This window comes from Rhinolophus hipposideros, assembly GCF_964194185.1.
Source record: "Rhinolophus hipposideros genome assembly, chromosome: 8".
Taxonomy (NCBI): Eukaryota; Metazoa; Chordata; class Mammalia; order Chiroptera; family Rhinolophidae; genus Rhinolophus; species Rhinolophus hipposideros.
In genome coordinates this window covers 95,489,243-95,515,594 of record NC_138054.1, presented here as the reverse complement: position 1 = coordinate 95,515,594, position 26,352 = coordinate 95,489,243, and the positions used below count along the sequence as shown (strand labels likewise).

At 58.5% G+C, this 26,352-nt stretch overlaps 3 protein-coding genes and 1 pseudogene across 17 annotated transcripts in view; 3 read left to right on the top strand and 1 right to left on the bottom strand.

The window, feature by feature from the left end:
• Nucleotides 1–536: 536 nt before the first annotated feature.
• HES4 (hes family bHLH transcription factor 4) lies at nt 537–5,252 on the bottom strand. 5 transcript variants are annotated; one of them, XM_081056054.1, is made up of 6 exons: nt 4,729–5,252; nt 4,552–4,647; nt 4,362–4,449; nt 2,790–4,270; nt 2,046–2,129; nt 537–1,470 (listed from the first exon to the last, which is right to left on the bottom strand). In XM_081056054.1, exons 1-4 carry the CDS (start codon nt 4,834–4,836, stop codon nt 3,885–3,887), a joined length of 678 nt encoding a protein of 225 aa, XP_080912180.1. In that variant the 5' UTR covers nt 4,837–5,252; the 3' UTR covers nt 537–1,470; nt 2,046–2,129; nt 2,790–3,884. The 5 variants fall into 5 exon arrangements, with proteins under 5 accessions (XP_080912180.1, XP_080912182.1, XP_080912181.1 ...); XM_081056056.1 differs by lacking the exon at nt 2,046–2,129 and having other exon boundaries at nt 4,729–4,971; XM_081056055.1 differs by having other exon boundaries at nt 547–1,470; nt 2,046–4,270; nt 4,729–4,971.
• Nucleotides 5,253–12,403: 7,151 nt separating this feature from the next.
• LOC308501566 (large ribosomal subunit protein eL6-like) lies at nt 12,404–13,295 on the top strand (annotated as a pseudogene). The gene has a single exon. The product of its transcript is annotated as a large ribosomal subunit protein eL6-like (transcript).
• A 328-nt stretch (nt 13,296–13,623) lies between these two features.
• Nucleotides 13,624–17,583, top strand: ISG15 (ISG15 ubiquitin like modifier). Its single transcript, XM_081057011.1, has 2 exons — nt 13,624–15,083; nt 15,548–17,583. Exons 1-2 carry the CDS (start codon nt 15,081–15,083, stop codon nt 16,037–16,039), a joined length of 495 nt encoding a protein of 164 aa, XP_080913137.1. The 5' UTR covers nt 13,624–15,080; the 3' UTR covers nt 16,040–17,583.
• An 817-nt stretch (nt 17,584–18,400) lies between these two features.
• The window catches only part of AGRN (agrin), a gene marked incomplete at its 5' end in the record, with an annotated part of 33,499 nt that continues 25,547 nt past the window's right edge, over nt 18,401–26,352 (top strand). For all 10 annotated transcript variants that reach the window (XM_081056982.1, XM_081056992.1, XM_081056991.1 and 7 more), the window contains 2 exons: nt 18,401–18,607; nt 20,664–20,925. In XM_081056982.1, coding sequence (XP_080913108.1) covers nt 18,401–18,607; nt 20,664–20,925 — 469 coding nt within the window. The remainder of the gene's footprint in view (nt 18,608–20,663; nt 20,926–26,352) is intronic.

Sequence of the window (26,352 nt, the reverse complement as noted above, 5' to 3'; positions counted from 1 at the left end):
GGCTTCAGCTTCCAACACTGACCTTCTACATTTCGCTGAGTCAGCACCCCCCACGGACATCAGGAAGGACCCCTCACTCACAGTGGGGGCCCAAGACGTGAGCCCAACACCACCAGGTAAGCAGGTGGGTATCAGAGCCAGGTGGGCACCAGAAAGTGACACCTTCGGGGCAACGGCAGCCAGGTGCTTTCTGGTAACCATGGATACCAGGCTGCAGAAAGGGTCAGGGTGGCGTGGGCACGTCAGTGTGTGTGCTGAGGGTGGCTGGGCCAGCTGAGGCCAGGCCCACCCAGGGCAGTGGGCACTGGGGTCTCAGCATGGAGTGTCTCCCGCACCTGTGGCTACGGGCTGTGGCTGGTGAGCAGCAGCATGGCAGGAGCTCCACCCACGTCGGGCTCCCTGGGAAACCACCTCCATAGCAGTCTACAAACCACAGCTGCAGGGCTGTTTCTGGATTGACTCCCACCCCATTCCAGGCCTCACCCCACCTCTTCCCTAACCATCATCATGAGGGCAAGTGGTGCTGAGCCCTAGGTGACCGTGGTTAGTTCGTTGTTTCTTTATTGCTAATGTTATTTATATTTATCTTGAATCTTGCATAAGATTTATTGTAATTTATTGCTGCATAACAAATTAACCTAAAATTTAGCAGCTTAAAACAACAAACATTTACTACCTCAGTTTCTGACGGCCAGGAGTTGGGAGGAGGCTCTGCTGGGTGGGCCTGGCTCAGGGTCTCTCAGAAAGCCACGCCCGGGTCGGCGGCGGGGGCTGGGGCCTCCTCTGAGGGCTCCACAGGGCCGGAGGACCATGGGTCACACCGGCAACTTGGGTACATTCACAAGGCTGCATCCGGGACAGGCTTCGGTGGTGGCCTCCTGGGAGGAGCCCAGGGCCTGTTCCTTGCCCGAGGGCGCATCCCGTGACCCAGAGACAGAGCAGTGGGCACAGCAGCAGGGAGCCAGGGTGTCGGTGAGGGTAGGAGATTGCTGGCGACCAAGGAGCTTTGGTGGGGACCCAAGGCCTCAGGCCTCACAAGCCAGGGCTCCAAGCAGGCCCAACCCCTCCCCACCCCGAGTTTCTGAGTTTCAAGGGCCTGGCAAGGCTGACTTCTGTCACCATGGAGATCAATTCTTTCTCCAGATTTCAAACACCTATGATTTGCTGTCATTGTCCGGTCTCCAAGCTCTGGCCCCACAGGCAGACAGACGGACCCAGATGGCAGGGCTGTCACACCCACAGAGGCTGGTAGGTCAGCTGACTGTGCACTTGCATTCCGCAAACATTTGTTGACCCTTGGTCTTTGCAAAATGGGCTGGAAGGAGGCCAAAGATGAATGGGAGTCTGCCTGCTATAGAAGGGAAGTGACCAGCAGGCCTCCCCCCAGGAGGAGAAAGTCCTGATTCTCCCCCCACACACACAGGGTCAGGCCAGGAGAAGGTGCTTCATCCATGACTCAACAGGAAGTGTCTGCAAGACAAAAGCCAAGATTAAAATAGGGGTGGGAGTAAGGGGTCAGGGGTATGACCCAGAGCCCATGGGAAGCAGGGGACAGGCAGGAAGAGTGAGTGGAAGAGTGGGGAGGAGGAAGAGACCCCAGTGTAAGGGGAGTACCCCATGTTTTGGGCCACAGCTCCCACCACTGGGCCTGTAGGAAAGCCCTTGAGGGGGTCTGCTCGAGCTCTCCACTGGCCTGAGCAGATGTCCATGCTGGGTGTGGGGAGGAGAGTGGAAGGGCATCCTGGGAAGGGGCTGAGACAGCCCCTCTCCATGGGGGCCCAACCTCAGGCAGGGCTGTGCTTCCTCAGACCTTTCTGATCTAACCAAGGATGACACCTCTCCCGAAATCTCCCAGCTCCATCTTTCACTCAAATTAATGAATTAGGTCAATATGGAACAGCTCATTTGTTCCATGAGGGTGCTCGGGACAGAGGTGAGTAACAGACCTCTGGAGCCCACAGAGGTGGCTGCCTCAGGTGGGAAAGTGGGGAGAGAATTCCAGGGGAAGGTTGAATACCAAGGGACAGAGCCGGGAAGGAGCTTGCCTGTGTGAGGAATTTTGTGGTCCCCAGAGCCTGAGTGGTCCCTGAGGGCTGAGGGTGTCCTGGCTGCAAAGATCCTTTTGGCAACTGTGCGAACGATGACGAGATTACGGAGAACAGGGAGTAAGTTGGGGTGGAGGCAGACAGGAGGGGGTTTTATGGTTGGGGGGCAGGGAGGGGACTGGAGGCCAGGGGTCTGGTCTAGAGCTGGTGCTACACTCTTGTGGGAGGTGGGACAGCATGATGACCCAAGTTCCAAGAGATTTCCCAGGGGCCCTTCTCCCTTTGACTACACAGTTGGGGAGGTCCCTCTTTTTCCTGCAGGACGTGGGGGGCTCAGCTCTGAGCAGATTCTGACTATCCCCAATGGCTTCACAAAGCCCCAGACCCCCCTACCCCCTTCTGCACTGAAGCCCTCCATGAGCAGCTCCCCTCCCCCAGCCACACTGAGCTGCCAGCTCCCCAGTACAGACCCTCTGCAAGGCTCCTGCTCAGGAGGGCCTCCCAGGGACAGGGCCACTGTGTGTATATGTCCAAGGGTGCACACCATCCAGGACCACTGACCCAGGCCCTGGACACTCAGGGAAATAGATGGGCAAGGCAGCCAGAGAACAGGGGCTGGCTGTTGGTGGGGACTTGGAGGTCCCTGCCAGGTGAGCATGGCCCCATCCAGGAGGGCCCAGGTGAACCCTGCTCATGGCCCAGATGCGGAAGAGGGCAGCAGAGCAGCCTCTGGCAGTGACTCACCCTCCTCCTCCTCGATGGGTCCCGTCTGGTGGCTGGGAAACGGATGTTGGCTCAATCTCAGGCGGGCTCAGCATGACACACTGCAGTCTCGGCTTGTGTAACTCCCATCCCCCCTCATTGTACTTGGAGCCCAGTCCCCCAGCAGCAACTGCGGGACACCTGGGACTGCAGGACAGTGACTCCAGGGCCAATGTCCAATGCCTCCTAGTTTTGCTGCCTGGTATGGTAGCGCTGACACAGCAGGTACTCAGGACAAGCACGGGCAGATGAAATCTCAGTCCCTTGCCGCTAGGAGGCTCTCCGCTCCTAGGGCAGGGACGGACACGCAGGACTGGACCCTGGTGGCAGAGCAACCCCTGAGCCCCAGCAAAAAGCACCCTGTGCCAGCCTTGCCCCAGTCCCCTGCCTTGGAGACTCTGATGCCCTCTCCTGCTGGCACCTCCCTCCGGGGCAGACACTGGCCTGGGTGGGTGGGTGGGAACACAGGCGGCTTGGTGCTGAACCGTGAGAACAAAGCAGGAGGTGGACCAGACGAGAACTGAAGCTTCAGGGTATGTTTACCCCGCAGCACAGCTCAGCGGCCCGGGGCCAACAATGTGAAAAGACACGTCTCCACCGTCTAGGGTCCCCAGGAGTGGGAGTGGGGAAAGATGCTTTGAAAAGAACTTGCCCAGTGAGGCTGCACGAGACCATCCCAACACGGATGCATTCTGAAAAATGGCTACTGTCACCTTCCACCCTGAACCTCTGAGGAACCCGGCACCCCCCCCACCTCAAGGGGGGTCGCTGGCTCCTGCGCAGGTGCTGGCAAACGCCACCGGCGGACAGACCTACGCGGCGGCGCACCTGCTGGGCGGGGCGCGGGGCGGGGCCTGGGAAGGGGCGGGACCAGGCACCCGGACCAGCAGACACTGCATCCCCCACCTCCCACCTCTAGGGACCGTAGCCGCCGGCGCTACAGGAATACACGGAAAAGACGAAAACAAACAAAACTCTCGACGCGGCCTCTGGAAATAAATATTCCCTGCAACAGTCTCAGCAAAGGCCGCGGCCCTAGAACGGGGCGGCCTCCGCCACGGTCCGAAGGCCGCGGTCTCATCGCAGCCACGGCCTCCAGGGCACGCCCGGGCTCTGCGGCCCCGCCCTGGGGGCCGCGTGGGGCGCCCGAGTCAGGCCAGGCAGGAGCGGCAGCGCGAAGGTGGCCCCGGGGCGCAGCAGGGGGAAGGGGCCATCGAATGCCTGCAGCGGCTGGCGGCCCACGTAGGCCTCGGGCGCCGGAACCTCTGCAGCTGGGGGCGGTGGGGCGGCGCAGCGCGAGGGCCCCAGCTGGCCCAGACAGGCCGCCAGGTGGCTGAGCAGGCGAAAACGCACGTCGGCCGGGACGCCCTCGCAGCTGGCCAGGAAGCGATTCACCTCGGCCAGACACTCGTTGAAGCCGGCGCGGTACTTTCCCAAGACGGCGGGGTCCGCGCTGAGCGCGGCTGCGGAGGCAGGAGGGGACAGGTGGTCGGTGCCCGCGGCAGTGGTCCGGCGCTCCTCCCCGCCCCCCCGCCGCTGCCGCCCGCGCCTCACCTGTCACCTGCACGCGCCGCAAACTTTGTAGGTGCCTCACGGTCATCTCGAGGATGTCGGCCTTCTCCAGCTTCGAGTGGCGGGAGCTCTGGGGGCAGGGCCGGTATGGGCGGCTTGCAGTCCAGTAGAGCCCCCAAACTCCCGGCGCCTCGCCTCGGCGCCTCGATCTCACCTCCCACCCACAACTTACATCTTTCCTGAGGGCGTCCAGGATGAGGGTCTTGAGCTGAGCAAGGCTCTCGTTGATGCGCGCTCGGCGCCTCTTCTCCATGACCGGCTTGGAGGACTGCGGGTCGGGCAGTGGCTGAGTTCCGCGTGGCTCCATCCCCAACCCACACCCCCCAACCCACGCCCCTCCAAGTCTCACCTTTCGGTGCTCAGCCGCGCTCCGGGGCTTGCTTGGGGTTCGGCTGGCGCTGGCCGGCGCTGCTGCCAGCGGCGAAGCTCTCGGCTTCCCCGGGGTGTCTGCAGGCATGGTGCGCCCCCGCGCCTCCCGGTGCCCAGCGCAGCGTGCCGCCAAGGGCCGACGGAGAGCACGCGGCGTCCCCTGTCCCTATCCAGCGGGTCCCAGGCGTCGGGCCCGCGCGGGTAGCCAGCCGCCCGGCTATTTAAAGAAGAGCGGCCGCGGGGTGTGTGAACTGGGCTCCGCATTCTTTCCCACACTCGCGCCAGCCAATGAGCGGCTGCGCTCCGCCCTCACTCCCCCAGCCGCGCGCAGAGCCGCCCGCCCCCGGCCACCGCCCCCGACAACTGTCAGTCACGCGTCGGCTCCCGGCCCACCAACCCCGCGGGCGACAAAGGGAAGCTGGAACACCCCGCCCGCGCCCGCCGCTGGCACCGCCTGCGCGAGGCGGGAAAATCGCCGCGCCGCCTCCTTCGCCGCCGCGTTCCGAGACGCGCGCCAGAAGAGGCCTTTCCGGGCTGGCCCGGGCCGCGGACCCCCGGGGCTGGGCGGAGTCGCCAGGCTCACCTTCCGGTGGAGCTGGGCCCAGGGCGGAGTAGGGCGCAGAGCTCAACGCGGGCGGCGCGGGAAATCGGAGAGGAAAATTCATGAGGGGAACCGAGTCAGGCGCCCTCAAGGAGTGGGCGACCCTCGGCCAACACGCCTCCTTCCTCCTCCGCCGTCCCCGGTCCCCGCCCGGGCCTAGGGCCTCTACACAGCCTCGGAATGGGACCTGCCGCGCGTGCTCAGTCTCCGGGGACCCCCACCGCCTGTAGCATCTAGGCAAGACCTGTGACACTGTGGACGTGGAACACCAGCCACTGGGCAGGAGGGAGGTCGGCTGGACAAGGTCACGAGGCAGCCAGGGCGGCATCACAGCACAATTAAATGATGACTTAGAACCAGGGAGGCTGGTACCGGCCAGGCAGGTAGAGTGATGTCACCAGTCCGGCGGGATGACGTCATGGGACAACGTAAGAAAGTCACAGACTTCCGACATCACCAGATAATCGGAGGTGATGTCTCAGAGTGAAGATGGGTGATGACACAAGCCAGGTGGGGTAACATCATGGGGCTGGTGATGTCACGTCCTTCTAGATTACCTTACATCAGGTCAGCATCAGCGAAGTAGGGCTCACCAAAAAATGAGGGACAATTGTTAAGATTTATTCATTTCAAAGCTGCACGGTGGGTGAAAGGACTTTGCTTATTTCGTGTTTGATGCTTTCGTTTTGCATTACGTCACGGGGCACTGTAGTCTTGAGTCCTCAGGGGCCCCTCCCCACGACAGCCTGGCTGCAGCCGGTGCCCATCCCAGAGACGTTTCCGAGGCCCACAGGGCCCCATCTGCCGTTCAGGCTGGGGAAGCCTGACCTGGAGCTTCAAATCCCGCGCGGGAAGCGACGGCAAACAAGCAAAATAACCACTCCGTTGTGAGAGACAGGACCCAAGTCGGGCCCTAGTCTGGTGCCAAGCATGGTACCTACCACCTTCCTCGTATCCTGGAATTAAACCGATCCCTCCGCGGTCCCCCGAGGGCGCCAGGTGGAGCGGGAGGCGGCTCAGATCCTCCCTGCCACACACACGCGTCCACGTAGGGGTGCGCGCCTCGGGACTGGTCTCAAGGCCAAGCTGTCACTCACCGAGGTGAGCCCTCCCCCGAGGGGCTTGTGGATTAGGGGGTAGGCGCTGGAAAGCCGCAGGGGACGGGCAGGATCTGCGGAGGGGACCCTGCCAGCACAGAAAGTCCTGGCAGCACGGGTTGGTCCCGCGCCAGGGCCGCTCGGATCCCCCCGACCGTGGAGCCCCCACTCTGCCCCCATCCCCGCCCGCGAGCGCCCCCAGTGGCCACCGGGGCCTCCTCCCTCTGCAAGGAGTCGTCACTGCAAACTGCAGACCTGAGCTTTCCGGGCCCCGAGAGGGCGGGGGCGCCGGGCCACGGTCTGGGGGGGCTCTGGGCCGCCCCCAGCCTCCCGCGGAGACCAGACAGGCTGGGGCTTCGGACTGGAAGGACAGGCCTGAGGAACCATGTTCCTGGCCATTCTTTCCCTCACAGTTGTCAGATGTACCTGTTTCCTCACCTTACAATAGGTTATCTTTGTTTATTCCAGGGTGATTGGAAGGATGAATGAGATCCCACTTTGGAAGCGCGTGGAACTGGGTATATGTCAGCTACAGCTGTCACCGTCCCGGAAGCGTAAGCAGAAGTCAGAGGGAGAGGATTGAGCAAAGGAGAGACTGAGGCAGGGAGGAGCTGCCTATACTCCTCCCTCTGTGTGCTCCCTACGCTCATCCTCACACATCTTCCAGAGAGGGAGGAGTGCCTCCCACCCAAAATCTCCATAGTCCGGTGTCTGGGCCCCGCAGTCCGAGCCCCAGCAAGGAGCCCTCTAGGTCACAGGACTCTGGGGGTCTCCCCTCATTTCCTCAAGGCTTTACTCCTGGTTCCTTGTCTCCTTCCCCAGGGTCGTCACCTACACCCGCAAGTATCTTTCCCCCAGGATTGCTCCCCCACTGTATATGTCTCCAGGCCGCCATCCCTCTGCTCTCTGGCTTTCACATCTGGACTTAGTCTCTGGTGGGTCCCACCGGGCTCTTGGCTCTATAGGAGGGTTCTGCAGTGGGGAAATGGTTCTGAGACACGGGTGGGCAGAGTGCATTTTCCAAAGATGGACACAAGAGTCTCTTCCACTCCACGTGCCCTTGTGGAGTGTCCTTGATAAGACTGTGACAATGACCAGCACTCACAGAGGCACTAGTATTTCTGAGGCTGGATCTGAAAAATGCCCTGTGTCCACCTTGCTCCCTTGGGCCACTCTCAGAACCCAGATGCCACCCTGTGAGGGATCCAAAAGTGGCCCTGAGAGGCTTGGTATAACCATGGCAGCTGGCATCCCTGTTGAGGTCTCAGCTGCCAGACACGTGACTGACACACCCCTGGATGACCCCAGCCTGCAGCTGCCCAGCCACCCACTTCACACCTTCTTAGCTGCCCCTGCTCTGTTCCAACTCTCAGTCCACAGAATAGGACAGTTTTTACTATGACATTTTGGGCTTGTTTGTTCTGCAGCAGTAGTAACCAGAATAACTGATGGACCAAGCCTGGGACCCAGGAAGAGTGGCCTTTCCCTCCCACTACCCCTTCCTCCCTGTCTTTCTCCAGCATTTTCAGAGGCTCTGTGACTTCGAGCTCTGTCTTTCCATCTGATGAGGTGCTTTCAGGGAACCATCGAAGGCCAGCTGTCTGTCCTCCAGGCCTGAGTGGGCCAAACCCCAGATGGCTGATGACCCAGGGGCATCTCCAGGGCCCATTGTTGGCCATGGAAGAGAGTTGGGGATAGGAGACCTGAGTCAGGAACGTCTGTGGGGAAAGACAGAGATATCTTCCAGGCCAGACAGGGCCCCAAGGTTGGGCCAGTGTCCTTACATCTGGCCATCGTGCCAGCATTCCACACAATATCCAGCCAAAGTCCCTGAGGGGACTGCCAAGTGCTGTCTTTGCATACCTTCCTCCCAACCTCTGACATGGGGTGTCACTACATTTCCCTGTCCCCTCAACATTCCACTGGTACATAAACTCCAGGCATTGGAGACTACCACTTGCCCCCACCTCCCACACCTTCCTTAGAATCTGTTATCTCCCCTCTGGCTAAGAGGCAGCAGCCTGTGGCATGGGCAGCTGGAACCAGAGTTGTCAGGGGACCAGGCTGGAATGTTGCAGGATCCCTCCTGGAGAGGGGGAACTGGGTGCTGAGTGTTCACCAGTGTCAGCTGGAATCGTAGAGTGACAGAGGCCAGGGCCCAAGGAATCCAGGATGCAGGATGAGGGGGCCAGATTCCTGGGGCCCAGGCAGAGGCCATGACAACCTTCGAGGCTCGAGTGCAGTCCCCCATGGCCGAGAGGGCTCTTCCACCCTCAGGCTATAGGACCACCACACCTTCCCTCAGCCACCCGAGACTGTCCAGCGAGAGTAGCACCCCAACACCTGATGAGTGATGGCACTTCCCGTGATCTGGGCATTGTCAACATCTTCCACCAAAATCTGAGTGCTGACACCTCCCTGCATTTGGGAAGTCGTATCCCTCCACCTTCCAGCAGCCCCTGTCTGCCTGGATGCCTCCTCCCCCACGGACCCTTGGGTCTGCTCTTCTCTCCACTCTTCTTGACACACTGCACCTGGGCAGAGGGGAGCTCCCTTGTCCCCTCCGTGGTACTTCCAGACCCATCTCTTCTCCACCAAGAAAGCCCCAGCTTTGAATCTCATACTGTCAGACCTCCCCTTGGGTGTCTCCCCTCATTTCCTCAAGACGTTACTCCTGGATCCTTGTCTCCTTCCCCAACTGCTCCTGCCATAGTTCTTGGTGATTTCACAATCCGAGCTGCTGGACTTCCTGTCCTCGGCAGTGGTCCTGCCCTTCTCCCCTTGGCCGGCCACCCACTCCCTGGGCCTCATCCTTTCTCATAACTGTAATTCCTGCACAGCCTCGTGGTTCTCCCCCTCTGGCCACTTCCCAGACTTGCAGCTCACACCCTGCCCTCCCCTCCCCTGCAGCCCCTCAGATCCTTGGATGATGAGACCCAGGTTTCTCCGTGTCCCCTGACGTCACTTCCCCTCTTATCTGGCCTGCCACTGTGTCTGTTCCCTCACTCTCCCTTCCTCCCTCCTCTTCCTTTGTTATCCTCACTTTATTCGAATGAGAGCAAAGAGATGAGCTGAGTCTTGTGAAGGGTGGAAGAACTTGTGCTGTGAGACTTGTGAGGTGGGGTCCCTGTCACAAAGAAGGACCCAGGTAGACAAGTCAGTCCTGGTCCCCCCACCCCCACCCCAGGCTCTGGGGCTTAGCAACTGGAATGCCCAGGTCCTTGAAAGCAGCACTGCTTCTAGAACCAGCAAGAAGCTGTGTGTGGTCCTCTGAGAGTGAGGACTGAGCAGACAGAGGACACACGGCCCACAGGTGCCACACAGGTGGGCATTCAGCAGACTGCAATGACTTGTGGCCGTCTGCTGTGTGTCCATACCTAATTCAAGTTGCAAAAGTAAGTCACACAGTGTTTAGAGTTCGGAATGTCATCTCAGATTGAGTTCAGATGCTACTCAGATAAAGCGTATTGAGTTCAGATAAAGTGTTTAGGTTATGATTTTCAGTGGAAGATGTAGGAAGGTGAATTTGATGAAAAGTCAGGTTTCGAGATCCAGCATGTTTTCACATTTGATTTCACTCGTGCGTACATGTGTCCTCTGCATCTTTCACGGGCAGTCTCCGCCATGAGCCTCCTGGTAAGAACAGCAGCCATACGTAATTGCGTGGTTTGTAGAAGGTAGTAGTGCTGTGTGGAGAAGCAAAGCCAGGGGTGGTCAGGGAAGGCCTCGCCTGGACCTAACCTTTCAGTGAGACTTGAGGGGGTGGGGGACCTGAGCCATGGAGATATGGGGGGGTGGGGAGTGGTCCAGGAAGAGGGAGAGCAGTGCTAGGGGCCAGGGTATAGAGTGTGCCTGGTGGCCCCCAAGCACAGCAAGGAGGCCCCTGTGTTGGAGCCCAGTGCTTGAGGGGCAGGGAGGAGGGACAGGGAAGGCACCAAGAGGGAGCCAGTGTTCAGAGCCCCTGTCACTGAGGGCCAGGCAGCCTGTGGAAGGTTTGTGTAGATCCCTCTGACGCTGGTGGCATCAGGGCTGGTGGCAGGACCGTAGGCTGTAGCCATGTGCCTTGGACCCCGATGGGCAGGCACAGGTGCCAGGACTATACAGGTTTCTAGGGAAAGTTGCTGCTGCTATTGTACATTTGAAGGGCTGAAAATACAATTAGCTATATTAAAAGTTATAGATGCTGGGCCAGCCCGGTGGCTCAGGCGGTTAGAGCTCCATGCTCCTAACTCCGAAGGCTCCCGGTTCAATTCCCACATGGGCCAGCGGGCTCTCAACCACAAGGTTGCCAGTTCAACTCCTCGAGTCCTGCAAGGGATGGTGGGCTGCGCCCCCTGCAACTAAGATTGAACAGGGCACCTTGAGCTGCCGCTGAGCTCCCGGATGGCTCAGTTGGTTGGAGCGCGTCCTCTCAACCACAAGGTTGCCGGTTCGACTCCCTCAAGGGATGGTGGGCTGTGCCCGCTGCAACTAGCAACGGCAACTGGACCTGGAGCTGAGCTGCGCCCTCCACAACTAAGATTGAAAGGACAACAACTTGACTTGGAAAAAAGTCCTGGAAGTACACACTGTTCCCCAATAAAGTCCTGTTCCCCTTCCCCAATAAAATCTTTAAACAAAAAAATACCAGATGAATGAATTAATAAACCAATAAAAAAAGTTATAGATGCTGTTTTAAAGGTTTCAGGAAGTTTAAGTTAGTGTGTAACTACGCCCCAATATTAACCAAAGGTCCCTTTATAAGTGGCTGTTGTAATTTCATACATAGGATAGTAAGGTTTATGACTAGAATTTAAATATTTTGTGGCTGTATTATTAGGTGTACACAACCTTCTACTGAGAAGGTGAAAACCTATTGTTATGAGACCTTCTGTGTGTCCAGTAAACTTTACCTATAAGATTTCTTTATTAATATATTAATAAAATTGTTAAGTGGCAACATCTGCTTCCTTTTGGTTAACATTTGTATAGTATGTTTCTTTACATCCTATTTCAAAATTTCTGCATCCTTGTATTTCAAACTATTCTTGTCTTCTGTAAGCCACATAAAGTAAGATTATTTTTCACCAGCCTGATAATCCTGGCCATTTAGTCCCCCTGGATTTCGGACCTCTGGCCTGCAGACCTGTGAGGGAATAAATTTCTGTTGTGTTAAGCCACCGGTTTGTGGTAATTTGTTATGACAGCCCCAGAAAACTGACAGGTGAGCCCTAGGTTCTGTCAATTTGTCTCCTTAATGCCTTTGTATTTAGTTCCTCCTGTCAAAAGCAGAATGACAATTGGTGACATGGGATAAAGTAACTAACAGAAAGAGAAGGTTCTAGTACTAAATGTCAGTATTAAGAAGTCAGGGGAGGGCCGGCCCGGTGGCTCACATGGTTGGAGTGCCGTGCTCCTAACACCAAGGTCGCTGGTGTGCTGCCAGGAGTGGCCGGTGGCCATTGTGAGTGGCCAGCGTGAGTGGCCGGCAGCTGGCGAGAGCTGCCGTGAGCTGCTGTGAGCAGCCAACCGACAACCAGTGACCGACTGCCTGGGGAGGGGGGGGAAACGCAAGGCTCGTAACACCAGCATGGGCCAGGGAGCTGTGTCTTACACAACTAGACTGAGAAACAATGGCTTGAACCGGAGTGCGCGGGGGAAGGCAGAAAAAGGAGGGGGGGGAAGAAGTCAGGAGACATAGAAACCATGTTTAATAATGGTCATCTGGGGGAGGTTAGAGGGATTTTAACATTCTGCATGTTCTTTTTTATTGTTTCAAAAAATGCTGGTGGTTTTCTTTTTATACCAACATTATTTATGCAAGGAATGAGTCAAAATATAAACTTAAAATAATAAAAAGAAGTCAAAAATCAGTTTTTTTGTGTGCGTTACCAATTTTGGTGCCCTGTGAGTTTTTTGGGGGGTGGGAGATGGAATGGGCAAGATTCATATTCAGCTTTTTTTTCCCAACTTGCAAGATGGCGGGTGAAAAAGCTGGGAAGCCGGACACTAAGGAGAAGAAACCTGAAGCCAAACAGGCTAATGCTGGTGGCAGGGTTAAGCAGGCGAAACTCAAGGCCAAAACACCTAAGAAGGGGAAGCCCCACTGCAGCCGAAACCCTGTCCTGGTCAGAGGGATCAGCAGGTATTCCCGATCAGCTATGTATTCTCCAAAGGCCATGTACAAGAGGAAGTATTCAGCAGCTAAAGTGAGGATTGAAAAGAAAAAGGAGAAGGTTCTGGCTACTGTCACAAAACCAGTTATTGGCAACAAGAATGGTGACATCCGAGTGGTTAAACTTCGCAAAATGCCTAGATACTATCCTACTGAAGAACACATGCCTCAAAAGCTGCTGAGCCACGGCAAAAAGCCCTTCAGTCAGCAGGTGAGAAAACCTGGGGCCAGCATCGCTCCTGGGACCATTCTGATACCATCCTCACTAGGCGCCATAGAGGCAAGAGGGTGGTTTTCCTGAAGCAGCTGAGCAGTGGCTACGTGTGACTGGATCTCTGTCCCTCGATGGAGTTCCTCTGCGTAGAACACACCAGAAATCTGTCATTGCCACCTCCACCAAAATTGATATCAGTGGGGTGAAAATCCCCAAACATCTCACTGCTGCTTACTTCAAGAAGAAGCAGCTGCGTAAGCCCAGACACCAGGATCTTCAACACAGAGAAAGAGAAATACGAGATCACAGAGCAGCGCAAAATTGATCAGAAAGCCTGGACTCGCAAACTCTGCCAAAAATCAAAGCTGTTCCTCAGCTCCACGGCTACCTCCGCTCTGTGTTTGCTCTCACAGATGGGGTTTATCCTCACAAACTGTCTACATTAATTACGAAGAACCTAATAAAATGCCTGAACTGTTAAAAAAAAAGATTCATATTCAAAACATTTTGTTTTTTTCCACTCTTTTACTTTTTTTATATTAGAATTTCTTTATTTATATCTAACTTATGCCTGTTATGTGCTATTTGTAATAGTGAAAATTAGGTAACAACCTAAATATTCAACAATGTGGGATGGTTAACTAAATTGCATTCTACACAGTACTGTAATGGACTCATTATACTAAGGAGAACCATTATATGGTTGCATTTAATGGAAACATTAAAACAACTAGCACAAAGTGTCTATTAATATGGAAAGATGTTTATGATACACTGTCATGAATGAAGCAGTATAAGGGGTTTTCAGTTTTGTTTTTTATTGAGGTGAAATTCATGTAACATACAGGTAACCATCTTAAATTACATAATTCAGTGCCACCTTCCCCCTCCCCTTGGCAATCACAAGTTTTGGTCTCTGTGGGTTCGCCTGTTCTGGACATTTCACATAGACAGAATCATACAGCATGTGGCCGTTTGTGTCTGTCTCCTTTCACTGAGCATGTTTTCCAGATTCAAACACGTAGTGGGTGTCAGGGCCTGGTTCCTTTTTATGGCTGCATAGTATTCCATTGTACGGTTAAGCCGCATTTTGTTGACGCACCCATCGTGGATGGATTTGGCTGTTTCTACAGCTTTTACCATTTGTGTATTGTGACTAGTGCTGCTATGAACATCTGTGCACAAGTACTTGTTTGAACACCTGCTTTCAATTATTTGGGGTGTATATCTAGGAGTGGAATTGCTGGATCCTATGAAATTCTGTTTTAATTTTTTGAGGGATGACTAGACTGTTTTCCACAGCCATCATACCATTTTACATTCCCACCGGCAGCATGTGAGGGCTCCAATTTCTCTACATTCTCATCAACACTTAGTGTTCTTTTTTTTTTTTTTTTTTTTTTTTTTACTACAGTCATGCTAGTGGGTGTGAGGTGGTGTCTCATTCCGGTTTTGATTTTCATTTTCCTAATGATTAATGATGTTGAGCATCTCTTCATGTTTGTTGGCCATTTGTATATTTCCTATGGAGGTACGTGTATTCGACTCCTTTGCCCAATTTTTGAGTTATATTTTTGTTGTTGAGTTGTAAGGATTCTTTCTATACTATGAGTACTAGACCCTTATCTGACATATGATTTGCAAATATTTTTTCCCATTTTGGGGATAGTCTTTTCACTTTCTCCATAATGTCCATGAGTTCATTTTTATAGAAAAGATACATCCCTTTCATTAAAAACAAAAACAAAAACAAACCCAAGGTGAACAAATATTGTCCAAAACCAGTGGTAATTATCTCTGGGTAGTTTCGAGTGTCACTATTTTATGTTATTTCCCGAATACCCATGATGGTGCTTTCTAAGTTTACTAATTTTGCAAGTTGGTAAATGGAGAGTGAAACTCTCTAATCATTACTTCACGTTTCTATGGCTTTTGTGAATCACGTAAAGGACTTGGATCCGCAGGGAGTTTCTGGGCATACGCGGGGTGGGTTCTGTTTAGTATCCCCGGGTTCACCTCCTCCGCTGTCTTTTACAGTCTTTCAGATTTGTTTCTGCTCTGGGGCTGGCCTTGGGAAACGGAAACTGAAACCGAAGCTGACTTCAAGGGCCAGTGGGACTGGCTCCCAGGCACGGCGCCCCGCCCTCTGACGTGAGTAGCTCAGGCTCTGAAAAAGGCTGGGCGGTTGGGGCCCGAAGGAGTTGCGAGCGGAGAGGCAGCGAGCTCGTCGCTACCTGTGGAGGACCTGGTGCCAGAGCCCACAGCCATGGTGAGGCGGGTTGACAGGTGGGGCGGGTGGGGCAGGTGGGCTGGGCACCCATCGACTTGTCGCCCCCTCCCCTTGGCAGGACCTGGGGGAGGGGCAGAGCACCTACTGTGTGCCAGACCAGTGGAGCCGCAGAACTCCGCAGTTTCCTAAGTGTGGTGCAGGGACAGGGCTCCCCACGTCAGAGTCTTGGTCTTGGAAGGTGGGTTCTGCCCAGTGGCCAACTGAGGTCACTTGGGGGGCATCTTAGCTGAAGGGAGGCAAAGTGGTGGTCGTGGGCAGCTGGCTGTTCTTCCAGAGAGGCCCCGCCTTGTGCGCCTCCAGCGCTTGGGATCCCTCTCTTGGTGGAGAGGGCCCAGAGGAGGGAGCAGCGTCCTGGAGCCTGGGGGCTTGCCCTGCGGCCAGTGCATAGCGTGTAGAGGCCCGAGGACTGGTGCCAGGCTCCCTGAGCTCCGTGCGTTGCACAGATAGGGGAACTGAAGGTGAAGATGCTGAGTGGCAAGGATATATCGGTGCCCCTGAGGGACTCCATGCTGACAGCGGAGCTGAAGCAGCGGATCGCCCGGGAGACTGGCGTGCCTGCCTTCCAGCAACGCCTGATCTCCCAGTCGTCCGCTGCGGAGCTGCAGGACAGGGCTACCCTCGTCGGGCAGGGTCTGAGCTCTGGCAGCACGGTCCTGCTGGTGGTGCTGAGCGACGACCCCCTGAGCATTCTGGTGAAGAACGAGAAGAGTCGCACCAGAGCCTACGAGGTCCGGCGGACGCAGACGGTGGCTGAGCTCAAGCAGCAGGTGCAGCGGCAGGAAGGCACGCCGGCTGACCAGTTCTGGCTGAGTTTCCAGGGGAAGCCCATGGAGGACCAGCACCAGCTGGGGGAGTATGACCTCAGGCCCCATTGCACCGTGTTGATGAACCTGCGCCTGCGAGGGGGCGGGGCAGGGCCAGAAGAGCCGCGCTGAGGGTCCCACCGAAGTTCCCACCCAGTGCCGTAATAAAAATTGATGCCAAGTTAATTGGCTGCCTCTGCGTCTGCCCTCACCCTACCCCCAGCACTCTGGCATCAGCCAGTTCTCCGTTCTGCACCCCTGCTACTGAGCTTGGGGGAGGGGCGGTGGAGGGAGAAGGGTAAGGGGACCCAGAGTCCCTGGGTGGTTACCAGGCTGGGCTACCAAGTAAGAAGCAGCCTGATGGCATCAAAATAGTGAATGCCCACCCTGGAGAAATTGAACATGTGTCCCCACACCTTTGGGAAACTAACTGCTAGATAAAGAAAAAGAAGCACATATGGAAACCATCCCTGCCCCAGGTGGAGCGGTGGCCAGCCTCTGCACAAATGTTCCCACTCCAACATCTGGGTCAGCAGACAGCACAGGGAAGGGAAGGTCTGGTCAGGTCCCAAAGGCCACAGGTGAGGTCCCGACTGGGACCAGCACCCCTGGGAGTGGTGAGGGAGTGAGTCGCTAAGGCCTGCCTGGGAGTTGTGGGCCCCTCCAGGGCCCACCAGCCTGCCCTGTCCAGCCTGCATTGGTCTGGGGAGGGGTGAGGACGGGGCCTTGAACACACACATCACTGTGCGGGGTGAGCTGGTGAACGGAGACTGTTCAGAACAAATACACTAGCCTTCAGGGTTTCATTTAAAGGAGGGACCATGGCCAGCAGGGGAAGGACACCTGGAAGGGAGGTTCCTCCAGCCCTTGTGGAAGAGCTTGTGGGGGGCACCTAATTTGGCACAAGCTACACCTGTTTCCACACCAGATGCTTCCTTCTATACCAATTTACCAAATGAGCCCAGGAGAGCCAGGCTTGAGTCAGCCTTGGAAACAGGCGAGATGGGAGTGACACAGAACATACACCTCTCTGGGCCAAAGCCCATGACTCTGGGGACACTCAGACCTCAGCTTTCAGTATCTTCGGGGGGATTTGGCTGGAGACCAAGGAGCCCCCTTTCTGGTTTGTGCGGGTCCGTATCTAGGCTGGGGGACCCCAGGTCTGCCTTGCCTATGACGGATTATGTGTAGACATGCAGGTGTGTGTGTGTGTGTGTAGGAAGTTCTCCTGGTTCCAGCCTCATTTCCTGGGCCCCACCCTCATCTATTTGTCATACTGCAACTCAGCGAGGGTGAACACACACTTCTGATGCCACCCTCCTTTCCTGAACCCTCCACCCCCCGGGTCTGGAAGAAATGGAGTCCTCCAGAGGGGCCTCTTCTGCCGCTCACCCTTCGTAGCTTCTGGCTCAGAGCTAGGTGGCTGGCTTGGAGTGAGCGGGTGCGCCGCAGAGTCAGCCCTAGAGGAACACAAGGAGCCTCCTCTCCCTGCCCCTCGATCTTCAGCTCGGCCAGGCTCTAATTTGGACCCTCTGGATCTTAGTTTGGCCCCCGCACGTAGCCAGAACGGCTGGAGAAGCACGCTTCTGGCAGCCAGGGAAGGGGCGTGGCCGGCCCTGCCCCGCTGACCTGAGGCTGAGCCGCCGCTAGACTGCAGGGGGAGCCCTGCGCCCTGAGCTGGGCCCCAGCCGACCCGCGAACAGGAGGTGGGCAGGTCTGCGTTCCATTCGGACCAATCGCCTCAGCTCCCGGCCCGCATTGGTCCTAGCCAGCTGGGGGCGCGGCTTGCTGGAGCTGCCTTCTCTCCTGGACCAGCTGGGGGGTCCCGGGCCTGCCGAGCTTCCGTCCCTAGTTCTAGCGAGGGGCTGGGGTCCCCCATCAGGTTCCTCCCGCCGGGGGAGGGGCGCAATTCTGTATCGCTGCAGGGCGGCGGGGTCCGGGATCTGGCAGCCCCTCCCTGAGGCCAGGGAGGCCCCGCCGCTTCGGCCACGGCGTAGCCTAGAGCCCCTTGGAAGTCCCGTCACGTCGCCTCCAGATTATGCATTAACCCGACTTCAGCCGCATTTCCTGGGGGGGGCGGGAGACCTCCGCGCAGGCGGGGGAGGGGCGTCCCTGGGGGCGCGCCGCAGCCGAGAGCACCCCCGGGCCTTCCCGGGCCCCCCGCCTGGGCCGTCCTCCGCCCTGGCCAGTCCCACCACCCAGCTTGGCCCGACGCAGTCCGGCCCCCTCCCTTCCCCAGCCCGGCCTCCGCCCGGCGCCGCAGTCCCGGCGCTTTGTTCGCGGGGCCCGCGCGGATCGTGGGGCGCCGGGCGGCCGGGGGCGGTGCCGGAGGGGGGGCGGGAAGGGGGCGGTGCTGCCCTGGGTCCCGCCCCCGCGCCGCCCGCGCTCCCACCGCCTCCCCGGAGCTGCGTCCCGTCCTGTCCAGTCCAGTCCTCGGTGCAGCACGGCCCGGGCGCTTGTTCTGGCCGCCTTCCGCCGTCTTCGGTCCGCGCCATGGTCAGCCTGCGGCGGTCCGGCCCGACCTCGCTGCAGCCGCTGCTGCTGCTCCTGGTGGTGGCGGCGCGCTCCCTGCCCGGCGCCGACGGGACGTGCCCGGAGCGCGCGCTGGAGCGGCGGGAGGAGGAGGCGAACGTGGTGCTCACCGGCACCGTGGAGGAGATCCTCAACGTGGACCCTGTGCAACACACATACTCGTGCAAGGTGGGCGCCCGCCGGGACCCCGGGACCTGAGCTCCGCTCCCCCGCCCCGAACCCTCTTGGAAGCCTGGCCTGGGGGCCTCTTCCCCGGAGATCCGGCCCCTTAGCCCGGAGGCCCTCCCCTCGCGATGCCGGCCCCCCCGCAGAGACCCCCGCCCCAGGTCGTGGGAATGAGCCCCAGACGCTTTGCAGCTCCCGCTCCCGCTCCCTTGGCGACCGCCGAATCCCCGGGTGGGGCGCTGGGTCCCGGAAAACTCGCGAGCGCCGGAGGGAAAGTTCCTGCGTGCCGCTGCAGTCCCACCTGGCGCTGCCCCAGGCCCTGGGACCCGATCACGTCTGCCCTTCCACCCCAAAACCACTCCCTTGGAAACAACTGCGTCGCCCCCCAGGGAGAGTGTACCGCTCCTCCGCCCGTCCACCAGCCAAAGAAAAGGAATAGGGACGAAAGGAGGTGACGCTTTTTGCTTAGGGTGGAAGTGGAGGGTTTTGCCTCTAGTCAGTGCTGTTGCCCCCTCCCCAGAGGCCTGTGCCAGGACGAAAAGGGATGGTCAGGAGTGGGGGTGCACACTAATCTTCCAACCCCAGGGATCCTGGTTGGGGGTGCTGCAGTGACTGGGTGTGGGAGCAGGAGCAGAGAAGTGGGCGGGGCCGTTGCTGAGCCTTAAGTGTATGGGGGGGCAGGGGCAGGTGCCCCATCCCGCTCCTGGGAGAACTGCATCTCCTCTGGTCACAGCGGTGGGGGGCTTGCCCCATCTCTCCTTCAGTGGGATCTGGGAGCCCCCTGGGGTAGGTATGGAGGGTTTTTAACCATAGTCCATTCCTAGGGAGGGCTCAGGGGAGCCAGGGCCCGGCTCCTCTCGCCCCTAAAACCACTTCCCTGACCAGAAGTCGGATCATTCCTCTCCCTTGGAGCTGGGGACCGAGGCAGCTTCTTCCAGACTTGCCTGTGGGGCTACAGCTGGGATCCCCCGCTGAGCCCCCTCCCCTCCACCGCTGGGCACTGTGCCAAGTCCCTGCAGGATTTTCCCGACTTCCTCCCGGCTGCTCCTGGGTGTGGCTGGGGGAGGCGACCAGAGCCACCCAGTCCTCCCATGCTGGGTATCCGCCTTTTGGAAACTACTGTGTGTCTGGAGGTGGGGGGAGAGGGTTGGACAAGGCTCCTACCTGGGCCCCTGGAGGATGGAGGGGATCCCTGCTGAGGACCCAAGGCTCCCAGCAGGGAGTAGGCAGGTGGACTGTCCACCATTGTCTTATCCCCCATTCCAAAAGTCCTGAAGAGGCTTCTCAGGGAGTGGGTGCATGTCCCATGGACCTGTTCTTTTGAGGGTAGCCCGTTCATCCTGCAGCTCCTGCGACCCTCCTGGGCACCCCTGGGTAGGCTGTGGGCATCCTAGGGCATGGTTTGTCAGAGCAGGTGCCCTCAGGGCCCCAAGAACAAGACGTGGAGGGTGGGGCTGCCCTGTGCTGCCTGAACTTGATTCTGTGGTTTGCAGGCTGCCTTGACTGCACTCAGGGCAGGAGGCTGGCAGGAGGAGGGGTCTTTCAGCTCCCGGGGGAGGGTCTTACCCACACACAGGCTGGCCCAGAGCCCTGAGCTCAGAGCTTGCTGCCCTGAAACTGTACCGTCCATGTTAGCTGCTCCTGGCTCTGCCCAGAGGTGAGCAGGAGTAGTGGGGCATGGGAGGCAAGTACCCCAGGCCAGGTGAGTCCCCTTCCCAGATCCAGCCTGAGTGGACACTGTCAGACTCGGGTGGCTGGGGTCAGTTAGACCTCCTGGGTGGGGGAGCTGTTTCCTGGGGGAGGAAATGTGTTCACAGGCCTCGTGTCCTCATGTGTGACATCCACACGTGCTTCCTTGCGTCACTGGGGGGCTGACCCAAGATCTCCTTACACCTCAGCCCAGGGTTGGGGTCTGCCTGGATGTTGGGCCTGAGCAACTGAGTTGGGCAGAGAGGAAAAGGCCCCGGTGCCCAGTCTGGTGTTTGCCTCTGGCCCCCGAGGACCCCTCTGTCCCGCCAGTGAGAAGAGGACCACTGATACCTGTCCCTCTCCACCCCAGGTTCGGGTCTGGCGGTACTTGAAGGGCAAAGACGTGGTGACTCAGCAGAGCCTGCTGGATGGCGGCAACAAGGTAGTAATCGGTGGCTTCGGAGACCCCCTCATCTGTGACAACCAGGTGTCCACTGGGGACACAAGGATCTTCTTTGTGAACCCTGCACCCCCATACTTGTGGCCAGCCCACAAGAACGAGCTGATGCTCAACTCCAGCCTCCTGCGTATTACGCTGCGGAACCTGGAGGAGGTGGAGCACTGCGTGGAAGGTGTGTGGGAGCAAAAGGTGATGGGCGGGGGGCAGAGGGTGACGGGGGGCAGAGGGTGAGGGTGGGCAGAGGGTGAGGGTGGGCAGAGGGTGAGGGGGGCAGAGGACGATGGGGGGGCAGAGGGCGATGGGGGGCAGAGGGCAAGGGGGGCCAGAGGGTGAGGAGGGACAGAGGGTGATGGGGGGCAGAGGGCGATGGGGGGCAGAGGGTGACTGGATAGAAGGTGACAGGGTGGGGATAGAGGGTGACGGGGGGATAGAGGGCGACGGGGGGACAGAGGGCGACGGGGGGGGCAGCGGATGACTGGATAGAAGGTGACAGGGTGGGGGCAGAGGGTGACGGGGGATAGAGGGTGACGGGGGATAGAGGGTGACGGGGGATAGAGGATGATGGGGAGCAGAGGGTGATGGGGGGGCAGAGGGCGATGGGGGGCAGAGGGCGATGGGAGGGCAGAGGGCGATGGGGGGGCAGAGGGTGACAGGGGCAGAGGGTGACTGGATAGAAGGTGACAGGGTGGGGACAGAGGGTGATGGGGGGATAGAGGGTGACAGGGGGCAGAGGGTGACGGGGGATAGAGGATGATGGGGAGCAGAGGGTGATGGGGGGGCAGAGGGTGACGGGATAGAAGGTGACAGGGTGGGGACAGGGTGACGGGGGGATAGAGAGTGATGGGGAGCAGAGGGTGATGGGGGCAGAGGGTGACGGGAGGATAGAGGGTGACAAGGGGCAGAGGGTGACGGGGGATAGAGGATGACCCGGGAGCAGAGGGTGATGGGGGCAGAGAGTGACTGGATAGAAGGTGACGGGGTGGGAACAGAGGGTGACGGGGGGCAGAAGGCGATTGGACGGGGGCAGACGGTGATGGGATGAGGGAAGGAGTGTGTGTTGTAGGCTGCGGCACATGCTGTCTTGTGGTCTGACCTTCCCAGCTCCCTGGCTTCCCAGCTGTGTCTCTGGCTATCTCAAGGTCAGCTCCAATCTCTGACATTAGAAGTGCTCCCCCTAACCCCCCACAATGCCACCATCTTTTGTCTTGGAGCCAAGCAAGTCCCAGCCCTGCAAAGGGACAAGCCTTTTCCTCTTCCCTGCCCCTTCCCTGGCTCTGTATCTCCTGGAGGGTCCCCAGGTGAATGAACACCAGCTGTTTATGTTCCTGCAGAAGCCCAAACATCTGTCTAGACAGTGCCCAGATGTTGAGCAAAGCCCTGGGAGTGGGGTGTAGGGATTGGGCAGGCTACCCCCTGTATGTTCTAAGCCTTCTCATTTCTGGGAAGTGACATTTCTGTAGGGTGGGGGCTTGTATGGGTTTGAAGAGGTGTGGGACTCCCTAATTGAGGTGAAGAAACTTTTTCTTGTCTGCTGTCCCCACAAGTCTCTTCTGAGTGGTCTAAGAGTGCCCTCCCCCACCCAACCTCTGAGAGGTATACAGGGATCACGTGACCAGGGTTCTTCCCACCCCCTCGCCCCAGGATAGTCCCAGTTGGGGGCTGAGATCCTTGGCTGGGAAACTTTGCAGGGAGAATGTATGAAATGCCTGTGGCCCCCACATCCTGTCTGTCCTCTCAGGGCTGCCTGGTGTATGAGGAAAATGCTTTCTCCCCAGGCAGTGGGAGGGGTCTGTGACTTCCTGTCCCAGGAAGGCAAAGGCAGCCGTGTCTCTCTTGTTGGCCAGTAGGGAAGTCCCACCTTTTATCTAACTTATTGCTGTGACGCTGGCGTGACTTTTGTGGGGTCCTGGGCAGTGGTGGACTCATCTGGCCTGGGAGAACTGTGCAGGGGGAGGGGTAGGACCCAAATGGGGTGGGGAGCTCCACAATCTCCTGCCTAGACTGTGCTCAGCTGCTTCTGGGACTGCCTCAGGGTCTCAGGCCGAAGCATCACACAGAGAAGCCAGCAGGGTCGAGTGTCCTTGGCCCCTTCCCAGCATTGGCTCAGCTGCAGGGTCCCAGTCTGGCCCAGCCACAAGGCACGGACTTGAGACCCTGGCCCTGCTCTGGAAGTTTCTGGTCCAGGGAAAAGATGGGAGGGTGGCAGGCTGTGGGATGGTTGTGTCCAGTTTTGGGGATGAGCTGGGGCTAAGGGGAGGCTGGAGAAGAAGGATCAGGACAGAAAGTCCCCTGTGCCTCAACAGGAGATTGAAGAGGCAAGCCATTAACTCCACTGCTGGATGGGTCAAACCCGAGGGTCTGTGATTCTGTAACTGAGGCCTTCTTCTGTGGTGTCCAAAGAAGGCATGTAGCAGGAGGGCCACCCTGGGCAGAACAAAGTCTGCCATCTTGCCAAAGCTCCACCTACACCAGGTGCCGGCTCTGGATATGCCAGGCTGGGCAGAGGAATTGCTGGACAGAAGGGTCCACAGGGAGAGTCCCCCAGCCAGGACTGGGTCAGCTGTGGGCAGCCAGTACTCAGGACAGTCCAGGGCCTGAGCTCCTGCTGGGACCCACAGGCCAGTTATAGCAATGGGGTGGGCCACCAGGGAGGAGGGTTTTAGGGAAAGGGATTCATGCTGATGAACGGACAGGAAGTGGCCCTGACTGTGGCTTGGGGCCTTGCAGGTGGAGCGGGAGTCTGGGTAGGGGATGGGAAGGGGGCCCAGAATGGAGAGCTTAGGCTTCAATGGAAGGTGCTGTTTTTAGCTGGGTGGTATGGTTGTCTGCTCCAGAAGCAGACCAGGGGGCCAATGGGAGGTGGGCCGGCCACTTGGGCAGGTTTGATGCATCACAGGGGCTGGGGTAAAATGGGTGCCCTCTGAGTGCCCCAAGGCCTGATGAACAAGGTCCCCTGGAGCTAGGGCCAAGCTTGGGGAAGGGACAGTCCTGTATGCACGTCCCCAAGCTGGCTGGGGTGGGAGGAGGGGCCCCCTCCTGTTCTGTGGGAGATAGGACCTCAGACCTCACCCCATGCTCTCCAGGAGCCCAGGCCTTGCTCTAACGGGAACAAGGCTGGAGATAAGCTGACCCCTCCCTGTCTGCTCTGACCGCATTCTGCTCCCAGAGGCCCCACTGGGCCCAGGGTGAAGTTTGGGCAGCCATTAATCTGTGGAGGTCACCCTGAGACCACCAGATCCCACCTTGTCCCTAGCACACCCTCCCAGGCCTACCTCCTGGTGTGCTGGCCGTGGCCCACCCTCTCATCCCTGCCTGGGCACTGAAGGGCACCTGCTGCTCTGCAGCACACCTGGTCCCAGCTTTGCTAGGACTTGCCTTCCTCAGTTTCTCCCCCAGGGCCTGCAGGGTCTTCCTGGTTCTGCAGGTCGGGCCCCTTCCCCAGCCTCCAGCCCCCAGGAAGGCTCCTCCCCACCCTGGCTAGGAAGCCACATTCCTGGCATAACTGAGACAGGTATGCGTTCCTCCCTCTGCACCACCTTTGGGTGAGGGAAGCCGGCTGCTCTGGGACAGCCTCTTCCGGAAGGAGACCCCCGCCCCCTGCTTTGTCAGAGAAGTGGCCTGGCCTCTTCCATTGCCAGCCGCCCACACGCCCTGAGCCTGCCCAGGCTGGCAGCTGAGTGGGCATCTCCTCCAGCCCTCCCTCGGCCACCTTGTCCCGGTCTGGGTACTGCCTACATACTCCCAGCACCTCCCTATGTCCACTGCATGAAGAGTAGTCCAGGGGCCTCCCCTGAAGCCCCCAGGAGGACATAGGCCTGGCTGAAGGCCAGCAGGGCAGCCTGGGGCCCTTCCCTCCCCAGAAGGAGCCAGGAGCAGAGAAAGGAAGTGTTGTTTGCCCCCGCCAGGACTGGCACAGGGACAGGGTCGGAGTGAGTCCTGGCACTGGCCCAGTCCAGCCCTGCCCAGCCTGAAGCCGGGGTCTTGGTGGCTACACTCCCTGGTCCAATCAGACCAGCCAGATTCTGGTGATACCTTCCCTCTGGCATGCCAGGCCGGCTGTAAGGCCTTCGGGAGGGCAGTGCTGTGGCTCATGCTGGACAGGCCGCAGAGCTGGGTGTGGGTGGCAGACACCCCAGACCAGGACTGGCTCTCCACCATGTGGGGGTGTTTCTGGGCTACCTGCCTCTGCCGTCTGGCACTTAGCTTCTGCACCCCCGCAGTCCTCAGAGCCTGCCCTACTCCCTCCACATTCTTCCTGTTCCGGCTTCCCTCTTCTGCCTGGTCGGGTCTGGATTGCAGGTTCCCATCCCGCCCCGTCCAGACCCCACCCAGCGGCCTCCCTGGTCCCGCCCCAGGCAGGCCTGGGCTCGAGGCTGCGTACCGCCTCCTGCTTCCGTCCTGCGGGCTGGGGCGGTGTCTGCCCAGGTGGGGCGTGCCCCCCCCCCCCCCCGCTGTGAGGAGCGCTCCCACCTGGGGGTTCCTGGGAGTCAGTCTGCGATTGGCAGCTCCAGTGCTTAGAAATAGGCTTGTGCCGGGTCTGAGGCCACCTGGGTTCCCGGGAGGTCGCTGGACATTCACTGGAGTAGCAGAGAGGGTGGGCTTTGCTGGCTGACACCAAAGGGCTTGCCATGTGATCTCGTTACTTCCCTTTGAGCTGAGCTTGTGGAAACAGCTCTTGGCTTTTTCCAGACCACACCCCAGCCCCTCACTCCCGACCCAGAGAGGAGCCTGGCCTCCATTTTCTCTGGAAATTGGAAATGGGGAAAAAAATTGTTTTGAAACTGTCCTCTGCTCTCCCTTTCTGTCTACACCCCTACCCCCCACCTCGTGCTGGACAGAGCATTCTGGTGGGGGCTGCCTGTGCCCTCAGCAGGTCTGGGTGCTGGGATCCACGCTGCACAGTTGAGATGGGAGATCTCCTGGTCAGGGCTAGTTGGCCTAGGTCTGGGGGCTGCATCCCCCTGCCATCCTTCACAGGCTGGGGGCCAAGTTAGCAGGACAGTGAGTCCAGATTTTAGGGCCATGGGTCTAGCCAGAGGTCATTCCCACCATCCCCCTGCTTCAGTCAGGCTAGCAGAGCCTCCCCGCCCTCCCCCCCCCACAGCCTGTCTGCTCTGTTTCCTTCCTGAAGGGTTACTTCTCCCCCCTCACCCCTACCCAACCTGTCCCCCCATCACCACAGGAGGGTGAAAAACAGCTGGAGAAACAGGCTCCTCCCGCCCCAGTTCTTTGCCTCCAGCTGTGGAACCCAGGCCAGCCACCCCCCCACCCCAACAAGTTCAACCCTTGCCTAGTGGCCTGGGGGAGGGGAAAATGGACTTCCTTTCCTGCTCTGTTCTCCTGGCCCCTAGCACCCCCATCACCACTGGGATAGAGGAGCCATAGTTCCCCCTGCAGCCTGGCTGGGGCTGGGGGCTGCAGGCAGTCACCACAGTACTCCTTGTGGCGCTTGACACCCCAGAGTCCCAGGAAGTGCGTGCCTTTCACCATTGAGAAATAGGAGGCTCAGAGAAATGAGATGGCACCCCAGTGACATTACCCCATGACCGAGATGCAGCTCAGCTCAGCAGCACTGGCGCTCAGGAGGGGTCATGTTGGA

Bases quoted from the DNA above. Each gene is read 5' to 3' on its own strand.
- HES4 (XM_081056052.1), bottom strand. From the start codon at position 4,836: ATGCCTGCAGACACCCCGGGGAAGCCGAGAGCTTCGCCGCTGGCAGCA. The intron at 4,648-4,728 runs GTGAGACTTGGA...CCCGACCCGCAG, and splicing joins GCGCGGCTGAGCACCGAAAG to TCCTCCAAGCCGGTCATGGA. The intron at 4,271-4,361 runs GTGAGGCGCGGG...CTGCCTCCGCAG, and splicing joins GCGGCGCGTGCAGGTGACAG to CCGCGCTCAGCGCGGACCCC.